This window comes from Drosophila kikkawai, chromosome 2L, assembly GCF_030179895.1.
Source record: "Drosophila kikkawai strain 14028-0561.14 chromosome 2L, DkikHiC1v2, whole genome shotgun sequence".
Classification (NCBI taxonomy): domain Eukaryota; kingdom Metazoa; phylum Arthropoda; class Insecta; order Diptera; family Drosophilidae; genus Drosophila; species Drosophila kikkawai.
Genome location: NC_091728.1, coordinates 17264143 through 17283050, shown reverse-complemented (window position 1 = coordinate 17283050; position 18908 = coordinate 17264143). Strand labels below are relative to the sequence as shown.

Here is an 18908-nt window from a genome sequence, read left to right as displayed (position 1 = left end):
TGCATTTCCTTGTTCCTTGTTCCATTTTTCCCCATTTCCCGGTTGCAGCATTGACCGACTGCCCCAGAGACAATCGAATAAAATCATTGGCTCAATATCCGTTCCGAAATCCCAGCATCAAAAAGATGGGAATCATCTTGGAGGAAGGGTGGCTGCCATTCCCTTACCCGGGTATTTATTTTGTATGAAATACAATTAAATTTCGTTTAATTTATGGAAGGCACAGCAAGTGCTTGGAAAATCCTTTGCAAAAACCAAACACACAAAATGCAAAAGGAAAAGGAAACTCCCCCTAAGACAGGCGACTCGTTTACATTCCCACGTCCGAGAAGCAGAGCGAGCACCTTGCTGCAGGAATAATAAATAATAATGAGGGCCCATCAATAGGATAATGCGAAATGAGTTTCGGATCCTTTCAATCTGCAAAACTCCTTGGACTCATCTCCGTTCGAGTGGAAGGCAATTCAGTGAAAGTTGTCCTTGCAAATCGGGCTGCTACCTGGCTTTGCTATTTTTCATGGTCCTTGCAGGTGATATTGCCTCATCCTAAAGGAGCTCCCACAACATCACTTTCCCAGACTTCTTAGGGGTGTTTTTTTTCAGGGCCCAATCTTATGCAAAACCACCTTAGGGGAAATTTGCATGGGAAAGTGTTTTGTGCAGGCTCATAAATGGTACATTGTTCACGGGATTTATTCTTGAGCAGGAAAGTGCAATTTCATGCCGTCAGGTTGATGATTTGTTCTTTGTTATTGAATGATTATTTATAAAGAGGGAAATATGTGATCTAAATAGACAAAAATATAGTTAAACTTATATATAAAATAGGGGTTATTGATGGATGATAAATAATATATTTATATTTATTTTAGAATTATTTGAACAATGATTAATTTTGCATTCTCTCTTATTGATGAATTTAAAAATATATTTACTGGTCTAATCATTCTTTCTTAAATATATTTTTAAGAAAATCTTTTACTATTACTACTACATTATCAAAGAATGTCATTAAATATATATATTAAGCCTTTACTTATGTAATATATCTAAGTAAAATATCATATATTTAGTACTCTTTAAACTTCATACTCAAAATATAATCCCAAATTACCATCAAGTGCCCCCTTACCCAACAGTTTTGTTAATTAAATCTGCGAACTATTATTGGCAGCTTCTTGAATTAAAAATTCCATAAGCCCGCCTTCTTCAACTCCTCTCGTAAAAACCCATAATTATTCACTTAACACATATCTTGGCCTGGCATCTAAATTTATAAGTTTTTGCTCTGAAAAATCAGAATTGCTCATGTTGCAGGGCTCATTAATTTTGCTTGTTAACATTTTTAGCTAACAAATTTTCGTCTGCTGTGTATATATGTTTATAGACCGCAGACTTATTGCCAGACGAAACCCATTGGCAATGTGCAAAAGTCGAAAACATCTGTTAAAGGCATTTGCATGGCTTTCACTTTTGTGTGTGCCAGTGGAAATGAACAGGGGAAAATGAGTGGAAATTTGTCGCAAATTACTTTCACTCTTGTATCGTGTTACAGGGAAGTTGTCAACGCGACGACAGCTTGTATTTGAATGGAGAAACCCACTGAAATCCTTTCGCAGGACACGCTGGAGACACCCCCAACTGAAAATGAGAAAATGTGAAAATGTTTGCATGTCAAATTTAATTTCTATACAAATAGAGACGATGGAGAGCAGCGAGAGCAGCTGCGACCCGCAGTGGCCACAAGCCTTTGGCACAAAAGTGAAAGGATGCAGGATATACGATAGAGACGGCGGGCCGCCGCCTTTAATGATGATAAATGCGATGCCATTGGAAGCTGCAAGTTCCGCCACATTTAGCGACGACGAGGCACACTCACTCGAGAATCGATTTTAAAGCGGGGTCCCTTTAGGGTTAAAAGGATCCGGGGATTGGGTTACACAACGGCGACACAATAACAAACAAGGCGCGCATGCGCAGCACGCTCGACGAAGGCGCATCCTTTTTTCCAGCACGCGTTCCTTTCGATTTTATTTTTTATTTTTTACTGCGTGATCAGCACAATGATATCTGTGTCCTGTCTGGCACTAGCACCCATCCATTTTGTGTTCGCCAAACTATTTTTTATTGGCCCTCGGGAGTTTTGAAACTATTTGTTTCCATTATTTTGCTTATCATTCGTATTATGTGGCCCGCAAGTTGCATGCAAAATGGGGTTGAATATTCACGTACATCTATAGTTTTTGATTTTCTATTTTTTTTAGCCACATTTCATGATCGCCCCTTTTCCACCCCTTTTTGCAGCTGCCATTAAAAATTTTCGTTGGCTTTGCGCGCTCAAAATTTTCTAAAAGAACGGAAATGTGCCAAAAATTTTGGGCAAGTAATTGCCCGAAAAAAAGATCTCAGGGTGAGAAAAATCCGCTTAAGTGACATTTAACCTCTTGAAATTAAATTTCTCTTATTTTTTTGCACAATTTTTGTAACGTATTTTTTGGATGAAACAATATAAAAGGATTTTATGGCCACCAGCATTAAATCGAGTGTTTTCTTGGGAAAAAAACAGATTTTAAATTGCAAAAGAATGGGAAATGTAAAGGAAAAATCATTAAAACTTTGCGAAAATGTTGCGGGTTGGAAACGTGGGAAAGGGTGGAAAAATCGAGAGATTTTTAGGGAAAATAAATTAAATTTTTTATATTTTTTTGTTTTTAGATGGAAATAAGAAGTAAAATAATAGAAATAATAAATTTGAAGTCGAGTGTATTTTTTTATTAAATTTTTTTATTATTTATTAAATTTTAATGATAAAAGAAAGCTGTTTTTGTATGAAATTTAATTTCAATAAATTTAAAAAATATATACATTTGCCACATTTTATATACTCTTTCCTCTGATAATTATTATTATTATAACCATAACCCTACCAATTATTTTTCAATCACTTCATAAATCCACATCAAAGCCAAAATGAATAATTTATTTCACAAATTCAAGCGTATGAAGAACCAAGGTATATAATTTCCACAGACAGTAATTGAAATATCCGACTGTAATTACAGGCTTGCCAAACACATTTTCACTTCATTTGAAAATTTAAATGCAATAGAAATAAAAATTAAATTAAATATATGTATTTACTATGAATTTACGCAATTTAAGACTACTTTTTTGCTGTTTTTGTTTGCTTTTATAATGCGCGACTTCGGGCCAAATAACTGCAATTACAAAACGCGAAAAAAAATAATCATCGCAGGCTGGCATAAAGACGGCGCGGCGTCTCGAGCGGATGCACATGCAAAGTGCGCGTGCAGGAGCGGGACAGCGACAGGTGCGAAGTGTAGAAAGCAGCGAAGTGTAGAAAGGCGTGTAAGAAGCGGGGGCGTCGGAAACGAGGACGATGCGCAGCGAGGGGGCGCAGCTACCAACGCACAGCTAATTGTGCTCAGTGTATGCAAAAGAAAACGCCGCCCGTTGCGTGCCAACATCGCATTAAACAGAGCGAGAGAGCAGTAAGGCAGGAATGACCATGCGCACCGTTATTTAAATGAGAGGTAAACGGTGGATAAAATTTCTGCCAGTGTACGGACATGATTTGGGCGGGTTTGCAAAGGGGAAAGCGAAACGCAGAGATCGCTTGACAAATTGGAGAGATTATGAATTAAATGCAATTTTAATTAATTCAGTGGGGGAATATTTAAGAAAATATATACAATTAACTTAAAGGTTTCTTTAATTACACTTTTTCGAAACACATTTTGGATTATAAAAGAGAAATAAAATAAAAATAAATCGCGGAATGTTATAAAACAATTTTACAAAAATGTATATGAAATAAATTGATGAGATTATTATTTAAATGCAATACTAATTAATTGAGTGGGTGGAAATTTAGGAAAATAAATTTTTTAAATACATTAAATACACATTTTGTATTATACAATATATAAATACAATTAAAATAAATAGCCTACTATTATACTATATATGTATATAATATATATAAATGGTTTTCAAAATTTCTATGAAACACTTCTTTAAATCTAAAATATCTTGTTATTTTTATTAAACATTGCAAACATTGCAAATTTGTAAAACAGATTAAAAAATTAAATTAAATAAAAATTATTATTAATAAATATTATAAATAAATATTATAAATCCTATAAATTGAATATATAGATTTTGAATAATTTAATATGTTGCTTACTCTCCAAAGAGTCCCAAAATTTATATGAAATAAAATTAAAAGTATCGATTTTCACTCATTAAATAAACAAACCTATACACACATTTCTAAAACTAATTCCCAGTAATTTTGTATCTAAAAAACCTCAATATTTTACTCCAACCCTATTCTATATATAGCCTACCCGCTGTGCCTGTTTCAAACATGCCATTAATATTATAATACTTTTGAGATACTGCATAAAAAGTCGCAAAAGCAGAGGCAATAAATTCACGTTTTCGCCAAAGACACAAAAGAGCAAAAGTCGCAACAATAATCAGTTGGCTCATTGTGCCGCCGCGTCGTTTTGTTTCGCATCTTTTTTCTGGTGCGTAGCCAAGTGATCACAATGGACCACAGTTTGGCAGTGATCAGTGTTCATCATTCCCCGAGATTCTCCAGATTCCCCGTCTTTTGTCCTCATCATTTTCTTGGCCAGTGTGTGTGTGTGTTACAGTTACACACACTTTGTGTGCCGAAATACGCAGCGGGTGCAGCGGTGCAGTTTCCAGTTTTTTTCCTTATTTTTCACGGGGACAAAAGCACTTGGTTGAGAGTTAAGGTGAGGTGGAGTTGAGTTGCATTGTCCTTTGCGCAATGTGCAGTTCCCACGATGCAGGCTCCTGTATTGCGGCACAGGATCTACTCTAGCAACACCTTCTTTGATTCCGCTTACACCTGGAACTGGAACCCAGACAGAGGGTGAGAGGGAGATGGAAGGACATCGATCTCGGGCAGGTCCGCTCCTTTGATAGCTCGTACTTAATTAAAGGAACCGAGCTGACACGAATTTATGACTGTGGGAGGATCCTTTTCTTGGTGCTGCTGCTTCCTTGTAATTGTGCAATCGAAATGCGCTGTCAAACGGTAAAAAATCTAATAATATCAGCGTCTTTGTTGGCTTCTGCTTAATGCTGCAATTCGTTTGTAGTTGCAGTTATCCTTCGTTTTGATCCCTGCTTGCGGCTTGCCTTCAGAAGTTTTACCTTTCCCTTTTTTATATCTTTGGTTTGAGATATTTTGGTTGCGCAACAGGCTGGGATTTGCTTGCTCAGGCGAGAAATGGAAATCCTTAAATGCCGCAGCTCCTAAATACTTTGCGATAAGTTTTAGATGACAACAAAATTCCTGGAAATTTTCTAAGATTGCAAAAGGATAAGGAATATATTCTTTAGGGGGAATCTGAGCTTTATTTTAGGCACTTTTCTTGTAGTATTATGGAGCTAATCTTATCTTTAAATGTATTAAAACTATATTTCTATTAATTTATTAAGTTTATTCCTTGAACTTTCTTGAACTCTTAAATCTCTTACATTCCCCCCTTTAATTTCATCATCCCTCTCTGAACTTTCACACTTCAAGTTCATCCATGTGACTCATTTTTAGTGGCATTCCTGAGCACAGTGAAATTACCCAGCAACAGGAGCAGAAACAAGGACAGAACCCTGGACATATGATGGTGATGTCCTGCCGTTATTTCAAGCATCAGTTACCCGGCGACATTTCAACGCCTTGGCATGAAAATATTTTTCATTTTTTCCCCGTTCTTTATTTTTTTGGGCCACATGCCGAGCATAGGCACTTCAACCAATGAAATGTGCCCGGTTGGTTGCTTTTTTAAGAGTCCCGTCCTAACCCCCTGGTTTTCCCCCCGTTCTAGAAAAATATTACGATATCAGCATATTTCCAGGAGCGTGCGTATTGGGTCGTCATCCCCTAGGGGCAAATATTAAAATGAAGGCATGACACTGCCCGCTCGTTTTTTATGTAAATCAACCCCTTTTTTATGGCCCACCAGAGAGAGAAAGAAGCTTATTCAAATGGCGCAGGGGGTTGAGGAGTGGCATAAAAAAGGGTTGCTGTGATTCCATAACGAAAGGCTTATGTAAATGGCCGGAAGAAAGTCAACCCTTTGAGAGATAGCGATTTGTGTTTTGTGATTGGTTCTTGGATAGAGATTTGAATATATAAAAGCCTACAAAATGGTGTAAGAGTTACAGAATAGTTAGGATTAAATTTCAAATAGTTACAAGTATTATAAAGGATTTCTTTTAATCTTCTAATCAAGTAACTTTTACTTTCCAAGTCAATAATAAAATCGGCATCAATTGTCCTGTTTTTCCTTGCAGTTGCCGACTTTAAATTCGAGCCGAGTCAACGGGCTGTGGATGAAGACTTACTAACGAGCTCCGGGGAGAACAAAGGCGGAACTTTGACTGCTGTTGACACAAATATGCGCGATGTCAGCGCAAATCACAGCATCTCCCTGGCATCCTTCGCATCCTTCGCCTCCGCCTCCTCATCTACCAAGTCCTCCTCCTGCACACCGTTGTCCTGCCATTCCCCCAACCAGCAGGATGCTGGGACAGGAGACAAGAAGCTAACGCTCGAATTGAAGTTGCAATCGTGTGATGAATATGTCGAGCAGCCAAAGGATAAAGGAGCCGAACAACGGCTGCATCCAGCTCAGATTGCCAGCAACAATGCTTCGTCGCCTCTGCAGCTGAAGCAGGAGAAGTCCGAGCAGGAGGAGCAGGAGGAGGTGGCCAGAGACCAGAATCTGGAGCTGCAGGAGGATGAGCGGGAGGAAAAGGACCTCGGACTGACCGGAGCAGCAGTTGCGCTCTATGGGCACTTGAACAACGCCGGCAAGGATGTGCGAGATTTAGAGCAGTGTCTGAAATTGCAGGACCCAAGTGGTGAGTACAGCAAGAAAAAAAATAAAGGACATACCATGGAAATTAAAGTTAAGGAGATGTTCAAGAAAGCAGGGACTAACTAAGCAAAGAGATTTTAATAATTAATTCTTGAAGAAATATTCAATGTAAGGAGCTGCTTTACTACCTCGATGAAACATTTATCTTTAGAATAAACTATTTTATTTCAAGGGCTTTATATATACATTTTTTAAAGATTTAAAGTACTTGCTCCTTTCTAAACGATAATATATTATGATTATATTCTTTTTCCTATCAAATGTTCCTAAATCCCTCATAAAAAATACTTATCTTTAAATAAACCTTTTTCTACCTCTACCAATTACCCTAAACAAATACTTCATTAGGCAACTGTCCTCTGCACAAATCACAGCTCCTGGCATGTAAAAAGATTTCAATTTTTACCTTAAAACTCGTGGGAAACTTCCGCTAAAGAAGTCTCAAAAAATACAGAAAAATACAGGCAAAGAGCGTACCTATATTTTTTGAGGAAAATGCGAAAAATAAATCAAAAACCGTTAAGAACCACAATCGAAGATCTAGGTAAACTCGGGAGCAGTAAGGAAAAGAAAGAACGCAATTAAGGAAACTCGCTATAAAACTCCCAACAAAAAATATATCAAACGCAGAGAAAGTTCCCTAACAACAACCCCTAGGCAAACACAGAAGGAAAAGCAAATTTTCATGCTAAAAATTGCATAAAAAAGCGGAAAAAAAACTGCAGTTGGGGGTAGGTAAACGCCTCATATTCAGCATATGCATATCTCAGGACCTTCACTACCTGAGTGTGTCCTGCCGTTGTGTGTCCTTACATTTGGGGTGTCAAATACCAGCAAAGTACCGTAGCGCAGAGCGTTTTTTCTTTCCCATTTCCATTGTTTAGCCTAGCTCACTATAGTGTGTTTTTTAAGGAATATTTCCTTATCGAGGCAGACAACGCAATTGATTTCTGTTCTTTTCTACCCAAAAAACAACCCGAGGATTTCTGTAAGGACATAAATAAGAATCAGGGAATGTCATTGAATGTCATCCTCGACATCGATGATGATTCGGTGCTTCATCATGTTACCCAAAACAAAGGCAAAGTCTGAATTGAAGTTGCCATCGGAGATATGTAAAAAACCTTAGGGGAAAGACGATGCCAAGGATCATGAATAATTCTGAGCCCAGGACAAGCTGCAGCAGTAGCAGCTTTCCGGAACTACCCTTGGTCCTTGGTCCCAATTATTGGAGTTGAAATTTTCCTATAATTTCAAGCGAAATTGTGAGCGGATTTTAAGAGATTCTAAGCTGCTGATAAGGATAAGGGACAAAATTAATTAAGGCCAAACACAGAGGGTGAGTTCCTGCCTTTGTATTTCACAGTTCCAAAAAGGGTGCGAAGGGGAGGATGACTTTTCCAAAAATTTGCAGAAATTATTGAAAAAAATTATGATTACATTTAAAGGAAATGACATACAAATATAAAAGCATCTCTAATCCGGAGTTAATTTAAAATATATCTTGTATATTCTCTACCCAAACTAATTCCATTAAATGATCTAGTCCGTGGAAAGCATAAACTATCTTTTACCCCAAATTCAGTTTCCTTTTCCTATTAATCAATGCCCTAAAATCTGTAAAATCAGAAAACCCACAAGAACAAACCCCAAAAAGGTAGAGATCTCAGTTAAAGAAACAAACACATGCCAACATGTTTGTAGGTCCCAAAAACTTTACGACTTCATTAGACATTTCACTTTTCATTATTTTCTCAAACAATTTACCAAGTACTCTCCAAAATTCCCTTTCCTTTTTCTCTCTTTTTTTTAATATTTTCCGGCTGCCCCAATAAAATTGTTGTTTGCCAGGTTCAACTCTTCTGCACTCGCTTGCCTTTATTTTATGATCTTTGCCTACATTGACTTAAGTAATTCTCGGCAACGAATTTTCTTTTACGACGTTCTCGACAAGGACGAAGTGCGAAAGAGGTAGGAAATGTATGGGCCGGAAAAAGAGAGCCGACAAATAGTTTTGGATATTTTTTATGGGCACGCACAGTAGGCCTCAAAAGACGCTGTGTGTTTAAGTTCACGCAAATAAAAAAGTCAAACGGTCAGCAAGTCAATATGTTCTGGGTGAAGAATGATCGACTATATAGTACCCTATTAAAATGGGAAAAGTTAAAGAAGCAGGGAATACTTTTGTTGTTAAAAATGTGAAGGGCCTTCTGCTGTATAACTTTTGTTAAAAGACTTCCAGGAATGTCATCTTATAAACTTTAAATAATTTCTCCTAATTCTAAAATAATGAAATTCTTGGCTTATTCCTTTAGCCTAAAAAAAGGTATAATTTAATTTCATTCTGCCTCAAATACCCTCTGAGACAGCCGGGCATCTCGGAGTCCCTTTTTTAACAGCTCCTTGCGAACGTGAGAGAGAGCGGATGACCAGTAGTCGAAGTGGACCAATGCCTTTTGGACTAATTAACATGTGTAGACCCAGGATGCTGGCCAACGGGCCGACTCGCGGCATCCTGAGATACAAAACGTATCGAATGTTCGTCTTTTTTTATTATTTACGTGGAAATCGAGCCAGTTTACAGGGCCAAAAGGCATCGTAAAAAAGATGGCAAGGAGCGCGAAATCCTTCAGATTGCCTCAACCGAAGAGAACCTAAACCCTAGGTGGCTATCATTGATGGAAGCGTTAAACGCTTGGCAGGACTCAGTTCCACAGTTCCTCTGACTCTCCCTCTCCCGCGTTTTTCTCCTGTTCTTACCTGTTTGTAATTTTTGACTTTTTACGACTTTGTAACAATTTTTTATGATTTTTGTTCATAACAAAGAGAGAGATGTGCATATAAAAAATATATGCGTACATTGTGCATTGGTCAGGTAGTTGGGCTAGTTTTTTATATATCTTATGGAAGACGAGATTCTTTTGCCCTCACCTTGAAAATTTGACTTTTTCATTATAATTCGTTTGTCTTGGCAGTTCTTGGGAACATAAAAAAACATTTGTTTTTAATATGCATAAAAAAAGGAGATTCAGAGAAGTAGAGCTGAGTGGTATTTCATAAAATGGATTGCATGGGAGAAATAGGTTCGGAAAATATTTTCTTATCTAGTTCTATTAATTAAATAAAAAATACTTAAATATAAATACTTTTTAAGATTTTTTTTTAGTTTATTTAAGAACTATTTATTTTATTTTTTCAATTCTTCAATCTTTGTCACCATAAATGTCACTTCTTCTTCTCCTTAAACAAACAAAAAATAATACAAACAAGAAAGGAAGCTAACTTCGGCACGCCGAAGTTTGTATACCCTTGCAGATATTATTTTATTGCATTTTATCTATACTTATTATGTTGAGAGTTTGACAGTTACAGTTTTACATTCCCAGTTTTACATTTTCCCTATACCTACCGATCGGTTTATATGGCAGCTATATGATATAGTTGTCCGATTTTCATAAAATTTATACAAAAATTCTGAACTTATAAAATAAGCTTATATCTCAGAGTAGATAAAAAAAGTTTGAAAAACAACGAAGTTATAATTTTTTTTCTATTAATTTCCTGATCGTTCCTATGGCAGCTATATGATATAGTCGTCCGATTTTCATAAAATTTTTACCAAAATTCAAAAATAATATAAAATGGTCATATGTAAAAAATAGTGCACATATGTTGAAAAACAGCTAAGTTACAATTTTTTTTCTAAAAATTTATCGAACATTTGTATGGCAGCTATATGATATAGTCGTCCGATCCGGCCCGTTCCGACATATATAGCAGTGAGAGCATATAGAAGACTATATGCGAAGTTTCATTCAGATAGCTTTAAAACTGAGGGACTAGTTTGCGTAGAAACAGACAGACGGACAGACGGACAGACGGACAGACGGACAGACGGACAGATGGACAGACGGACAGACGGACAGACGGACAGACGGACATGGCTAGATCGACTCGGCTGTTTATGCTGATCAAGAATATATATACTTTATAGGGTCGGAAACGTCTCCTTCACTGCGTTGCAAACTTCTGACTGAAATTATAATACCCTGCAAGGCACATTGGGCCAGCGAGCCGATAGTTCGACGAAAATTAAAGTTCTAAAGCTAGGTTCTTCAAATTTGGTACATATATTAGTGTCGATTCACATAAAAACATTTATAAGTTTCAGACCGATCAGACCACGCCTTCCCTAGCCGCCCATATATGATAGGTTTCCTCTTATTGATATTTGTACGGTAATAAATAAATTAAATTCAACAAATGTTTTAAATTAATTTTTTTAACACTTAACCTTAATATTAATAAGTAAAAAATGACAATGCATTCAAAATGAATATAAAAAAGTATTTTTCATTTTAAAATGTTCCTAACAGTCGTCTTCTACGTCAAGTTCTATTGAAAACGGATTTTCAGAGTCAGAATCTAAATCACTATCACTATTGCTCCGTGCTTAAGTCGAGTTCTATCAGTTCATCATAAATCCAACTCGTTACGGCAGATGCTCTAAGATTGTTTTCTATATAGACATCAAACAGTTGCGCATAGGTGATCTCAAACACAGCTACAATATGTCGGATTTATATATATAGGTGCAAAAAGATGCAAAAAAGCTTAATAAAATTAGTTTATATACGCTTTGCACTTTAATGACACATATTTACTTTTTGGCACAAGTTGGCACAAAATTTGTTATAGTCTAAAACAGATGGGTTACCAGGTTAGCTTTTTAATACTTTTGGACAACACAAATAAACGCACACAAAGAACACATTAACAAACATGAACAAAATCTTTTTTAATACGAATATTCTACATACCTTTCCCTTTCTTTTCCATAATTTTAGTGAAAATTGCTTAAAGCACAACAATTTTGTCGCGCTCGCAAGTAAACAAAATCTTTCTCGCGTTTTTGAGTTTCGTACGCACGCAATCAAAGAGTTGACTTTGAAGGGACGCCAAAATTTCCGGGATGCATCAAAACAATTAAAATCTTTTGATTCAATTTAGTCAAAGTATATACATTTCAAATTTTATTATTAAAATAGGTTTACTTTCTATGAAAAATTTGAATTTTCGTCGATATATCGGTTCGCTGGCCCAATGTGCAAGGGTATAAAAACAAATCATAAAAGCAATGAAAATCAACACACAAGAAAAGAAAAGAAAATCTGCCAAAGACGAAAAGAAACAAAAGCAAAAGAAGGCGCAACGAAAATACAGCCAAGTGGGTGGCAAAAACAAAAAAGGAAAGACTCCCAGTTTCAAGGCAGGAGCAGGAATGGGGAGGGGAAGGCTCCGCACATGTGTGCATACATGAATGGCAAATAAAATGCGAAAGGAGCTACAGAGGAAGAGAGAAAGAGAGACAGAGAGTAGGAGAGGGGGCCAGAACAAAGAGCGAAATCAGAAGACGACAATGCTGCAGAAACAGGAGGGGGTGGTGAGGCGAAGGGGCTCCCTATTCTGCTGCAGTCGACGTCGACGCAGCTTTAAAATATTTTTACATAGCTCACACACCAACACACACTAATAGGTGCCCATTTTTGACTCGCCAATCATAAAATAATATGCATACACACACATCCCCAAGCGTATAAAAAACACATTGCCATTTGAAATCCAAATTTAAATTTTAAGCCACACCCCAAACAAGCGCACGCATCCCACACACACACACACACACTCTCTCGGACACAACAATGGAGCCCACGAACGAAACGAGCGAACCACAAGCGAGTGCCCCCCAACCGCTCACTCACACACACACTCTACAATTTTAAAGCGCATAAAATGTGTGCGTGTGTTGGGGTCTACAATCACTCAAATTGAGAGAGACTCACACTCCACTCCAATTGGTGTGTGTGTGTGGAACCCATTTCTAACAAGCCTTCAAATGCGAACGCGAGAGCGAGTGAGAGCCGAGCCCCGCTCACTGCCACGGCATCCATATTCCACTCCAACTGCAGTCGCCGCGCAGAAGTGGAACCAGTTGAACGTGTGGAGCGCAAGCGAACGGTTAAGTCGCGTTTTTTATCACGTATACGCAGGCGGTTTTTTAGTTGGATATTCCCCTCAACACAAAAAAAAAAGGGAAAAAGACTGTAAAACCAAGGGAAAACCACCCCTAAGACTCTTTTAGGGTGGCGAACGCATAACACAACTCAAAAACCAACTCAAAAGCCGGCTCAGGGAGTGAGGGGCAGGGACTGAGAGAGAGCACAAGCGAGCGAGACAGCAAAAGAGAGTGCCCAGAGCGAAAGAGAGAGCAATCATCACCATATCATTCAGCGGACAGAAATTCAGGCCTACAGCGATTATCCGTTAGTTCCGATTCCGTTCCCAAAAAGAGAGCTATCCTGACCGCTGCGACCACTTCTCTGTTGTCAGTTTCACACGAGACACGAACGCGTCCACAACAAAGCGGCGCTTCCCAAATAAAATTCTAATCAAATACAAAAACTAAACTAAAACTAAACCTGTAGAGATATATATTTAAGAACCCCTAAGAAACCTCCAAGAACCTAAGAACTTAAAAGTGCTAAAGTGATTCCAAGTAGTGCTCAAGTATCCAGAACATATCGCACACATAAAACAATTACTATTGAGTTGTGAAAATGGTTATGTCGGAGCTACGTTGGCACACCGCTAGTCCCGAGGATAATAACAACTCCTTGAAGCGCGATCTGCTCAAATCAACGCCCACAAGCGCCCGCGAGGCCGCCGTTCACATTATGCAGAATCGATGTAAGTTTTATTTAATGATTTTACAAACCTTATAGGTGATAAAGATGGTCCTTCATCTAAATCTATTTTAAATAGGTTGATTAGAAAAACAAAAGAACCATTTATTAGAGCCTTTCTTTGTGGTATTTTAGGTTTATTTGGGTTCAAATGGGCCATTCTGATTTTTTAATTTATAAACTATTTTATATTCTTAAAGGTTTTAAAACTTGTGCTCTATAAATTTAAAAATATATAAACTCAACTTGTTCCTTGATGTTCTTACAACACAATCGTTTTATTAAAACGTATTTATCAACCAAAATAAATTGATAACTTATATTAAATTGTCAATATTATATTTCCTGTAATGGCAATTCTGCCAAGAAAATATGGATATTTTTGATTATAAACAAATGACTCTAATATTTTATGTCCTAAAATGAACTTAAATGATAATAATGAATGTTCTTATAGCTTGAATATATATTATAACTAACTTATCAATATCTGAACACTAGAAAAAAAACCCAAAAATATTATCTCGCAGTAAATTTCGAAGATTTTTCGAGTACATTTTTTAAAATTAGAAAATTCATGTTTTAATCTCAACTAAATCCAGTAAAGATTTATAAATCATTGACCATCTGATGACGGGATACAATAAGATTCCAAGTTCCCTTTCTAATAAGAAAATTCCAAGTGAAGAGCTCATAAAATTTCCCCTTGAGCCAGGAAAACCTGGCTAATAAGCACCCAATTCCGTTTTCCCCAAGACCGCCTTTCACCATTGAATTACTAAGCCAGACCTCGTGAAAATTACCATGACTGGGAGTCAGGTGCTTGGCGCGGCGCCGAAAACTAAACACTTCGATACCAAGAACAAAGAAAATGCAATCTGCTTATTGAAAATACCCCTGCACAGGTGTCTCTGTCATAAATATTAACTCCCGGCGACCCACTTAAAGTCCCGTCTCAAGACCCAACCGGTGCCAGGCTACAGAACTAACATATACACACACTGCACACTACAAACTAACAAATGGGTATTACAAATGCCGGACCATAAAAATATTTATTAAAGACGCATTTCTTGCACAACCCAGCCAATACTAATATGACCATGTAAATGGGTGCGAGGAGTACTGGGCTCGGAGCACTGAGGACTGGTGGCGATGGGCACTCAATGGAACCGCTTGGCCATTGTAAACAATACATTGAATTTGTTGCCTTATCAATTATCGTTGCGGGGGCAATAAAAAGCGCATTTCGATGACAAATATTGTAAAAAAAATGTCCATCGTCGCACATTTGGAATACGGAATATGCGTAATAATTCCAATGAGCCACAGCTCTCAAGTGTTGTTACCACAAGTGGTACGTACTTTGGAGCGGGTTATGATGATTGATTATGTAAAACAAAAAAAAATAGACTCTGACGAATCTGGAGTGAGTAATTAAGGTAGTTTGCCGCTGGCTTAACAAGAGCACTCGCCAGATAAGCAGGTGACGAAGGAACATGTTAATTAAATATAGGAAAGACGATAAAAGCGGTGATTTTTGACGCAATATACAAATTTCTAGAGAGGGGCTATTCGTACTCCTGCACTCTTCATTGGTTCTTCTCTGGTTCTCGAGCACGTGACGCAAGTAATTCCCCTAATCTAGAAACTAATAGAGCGATAGCTAATATATGTCTCATGATATTCATATAAGAGTTTACCTTGTACACTGCGATTTGCTTATCGCTTATCGCCCCGCTTATCGCTCGAAACCAAAATCGAAGTAACATTTTGCACACCTGCACAATACCGTTAAGATTCCAAGAAGTCCACCTCTAGAAGCACTCCAAGTGCAGAGTAAACAAGTTTCGTCATATTTTCGGTGATTTTAATAAATTAACCGAAGGCCCTAACGAAACGAAACTGGTTCGCCTGGCAATCAGTTTTAAATTAATATATTTGAGCGATTAGAGACGGGCCAATTGACGACAATGTCCAAACTTGAATAATAACATTATTTTTAGTCATTGTCCACATGAGCTCATGCCCATTCCCCCCTTATCACCTATCGGTGCTATATAAAAGCCGATCAGGAAAGAGGGCGTGTGTCCGCTGTTGGCCCAACACTTTTTATGGCTAATTCTTGGAAAGCCAATGAAGAATCGATTAAGATTTACAATTGGCAAGGCGGAAACTGATAGAAAATGCAGTGAATATTCGTACATTGTTTTGTAATGTACTTTCGGGGTGATTAACAAAAAGTCAACAGTGCTTGAATGAGGGGGGTTTAAAAATGAGTTAAAACGTCGAATTCAGTCTAAGGTATTAGCTTTTGTTTGCAGAGGTCTTCGGTTGCTAGTTGCATATTTAATAAGCATTTATTTTAATGCCATAACTGAGGTAATCAAGGAAATTTATTTGCATTTATTAAACTTGAATTGAGTGGCCTTAACAATTGAATTAAAGAATTAAAACGAACTTTTAAAGTGTGGAAAGGAATAAAATATATTTACTTTTAGTAAATAACATATGGTTTTTAGAGATATATTAGCTTAAATATTCTACATTGCATTTTATAAAATATATATTAAGGATTCATCTTGCACTCTCTCTCATCTCCTGAGCCCAAAAATCAGCCTCTCCTTAATTGCTCTTCAGCTCTCTCTCTCGAATTCCCCTAATCAAGCTTTTATTTCGCCGCACTCGAAGCTTTCTCTCCTCTTTCTCTCTTTGTGATTTTGCTAGTTTTGTTTTGCTACGAATATACAGGCAGAGACAAAGGCCAAAGAGCACGCACTCGGCTTTCCTTTGGCTCTCCATCATTTTCCTTTATTTTATTTCATTTATTTATGTTTTTTTTCGGCTACTTTTCTTTTGGGGGGCTCTCGCCTCTCCTCTCCTCTGTGGCAGTCGCAAAAATCGAGGGGGTCAAGAGTTCAAGACACGCAGCTTCCGCCGCCGCCGCCACCGACAACGACTCAATCGATAGTCAGTCTCGGTCTGCGCACGTGATGACCGCCGTCTATAGGATATAGCTTGTATATGTGTATATATTTGTACAGAAATATATATTTGTGCGCTGTATTAGCCACCCCCGGCCAGGCAACTGTCGAGGTCATTGACTAATTGTGTGCGCCACACAGCCAAAATGTATCTGGCCAAATTCCACATGCCCTCGACCCTCATAAACCGCCACCCCCGCTGAGCGATTCTCTAAAATTTTATTTATTTCCCCGACGCGTTTTTGGGGGTGGCCACTATAGCCAGCCTGTGGTTTTCGCAAATTTTCTCGGCCAAAAACTGTAAAATTCTCGAAAAATGAACCCCATTAGACCGTAGATTCAAATGCTGCTCACTTTTGGTCGCGAGGGTGTTGAATTTTCGAAAAACTCTCCTTTCTCGTTATATAATTTATGTGGCATTTTAACGCCGGGTTTTTGTAAAATTTTCATTTACCTAAGAGTGAAGTTCCTGGGTTATAGATTCAGGCAGTATCCGCACATATGCCGCAACCACTTGAGCCCTGGCAGCAGCAGCAGTTGTTGTTGCTTAATTAGCGGCCAAAAGGCGTGGCAGAAGCGTGCCAGAAGTGAGGGAAGATTGCGACGAAAAGAGGAAAAGAAACTCATGCCACATATCAAAACTGTTTCATTGGGATAAGGATCTTAGGTAGCGATAGGGTAGGGGTATCAGGATGAGATACCATTGCTTGTATCTTGTAGATTGAAATAGGAGTATCTCATGGGTTAATCTAGTTAAGAAATGAATTGCACATATAACCTTTAAAAATACTAATAATATTAGGATTTCAGACCTTTCAAATTTAAAATAATTTGTTACCAAAATAATTAAAAGATATTTAAAATATATTTTTTAATACATAACATTTCTGAAATAAATATCTAAAAAAGCGAAATTTAACCTTCTATGCAATTCAAGTCCACTTGCCTCGTAAATTAGCCACCAAGACCAACACCAAAGAAAGCAAAAAACACTATTTCTCCATGACATAAAAATGCAGCAAATGCACAAATGTTGTCTGCGGCTCTCAAACTCTTCCAAAATTCAAATTGAAAGCGGACCAGGTGTTCCTTGAACTTCGTATCCGTATATCCCTCGACGATGTCCATAAAAATATCCTTTTATAGGCAACGGTGTCGATGTCTGGGACCTGGGACTGACGACTGGCCATTTGGTCAGTTTTTGGCTTAAAATGTATATCAATATCGATTTCGTGTACCCGTAAACCTGGGCTCCCTGGAAATGTTTGTGTGTTTCTCCGTTTTATGCCCGCGACGTGTGTTATTTTACTTTTAGCTTTAAGTGGTCTCAATTTACCCCGGTCTAAAAATTCTCATCTATTTTCTATTTTCCTTCCAGATATCAGTCGCCTGTCGCGCTCCCCGTCGCCACTGCAATCGAATGGTAAGTGTTTTGAATTTCTTTTCCATGCTCGAAGCATCAGCTGTTGTCCGAAAACGATTTACGAGATTTGTCCACTTCATATGGTTGAGAATACAGATACATATTTCTGGTTTTGGAACATCTGCCTGTTTTTGGGGGCAGCGGATTTCATCTCGGTTTCACTAAATCACTCGCATGTTTTTCGGTTCAACAAAAAGACAATAAACCGGAGGGAGTATCGACTTCAACCCTTGCCTGCGACAGCCACGCGCTGGCCCCTGAGCTAGGGAATATATATGTTTGTTCTCCATATATCTGGGTTAGAGTTAAAGTTAGGGGTAGGGTTGATGTGTGTATTTCCTATAGGGAGTCACAGGCTCACCCCTCTCGCACGGCGGCCTGTCAAAACTTTTGTCAACCGAGATTTAGGGGAAGGCCCAAGCAGTTTCACAGATAAATAGGGATGTCTTTAAGTTGATTTTGATGTCTTATTAAATGGGTGTTTTCGACTTAACAGCTCCTTAAGTAGTTTCTGAGGTGACAATTGGCTGTGCTCGCTCCCTAATTGTTCTCTGGAAATGGAAGTTCTTTCGGGTGTGTTATAAATTTTTGATGGATTCATAAACCAATGTTCGATTATTATTCATAACTCGTTTCTCCAAAGGAGGCTGCGTTCAATTTGCAATTCACACTTTACGAATTTCATGGACTTCGTTAGTCACGGTCCGAACAAAAAGCCAAACCGTCCAAACTTCAACCTTTTCTGGCTCCCTTTTTTTATTATTATTATTATTATTATTTTTTTTGTACCACATTATTGACAGCATTTCGCTTG

At 37.9% G+C, this 18908-nt stretch overlaps 1 protein-coding gene across 3 annotated transcripts in view; it reads left to right on the top strand.

Moving 5' to 3' along the window:
- nub (nubbin) overlaps window positions 1–18908 on the top strand; it is a 46015-nt gene that overhangs the window by 22564 nt on the left and 4543 nt on the right. The window contains exons 1-3 of one of the 3 annotated variants that reach the window (XM_070289027.1): window positions 6209–6295; window positions 6358–6927; window positions 18050–18094. In XM_070289027.1, coding sequence (XP_070145128.1) covers window positions 6462–6927; window positions 18050–18094 — 511 coding nt within the window. In that variant the 5' untranslated portion in view covers window positions 6209–6295; window positions 6358–6461. Of the gene's footprint in view, window positions 1–6208; window positions 6296–6357; window positions 6928–12927; window positions 13692–18049; window positions 18095–18908 lie in introns of those variants that run through there. The other 2 variants (XM_070289026.1, XM_017170437.3) reach the window with 2 other exon arrangements.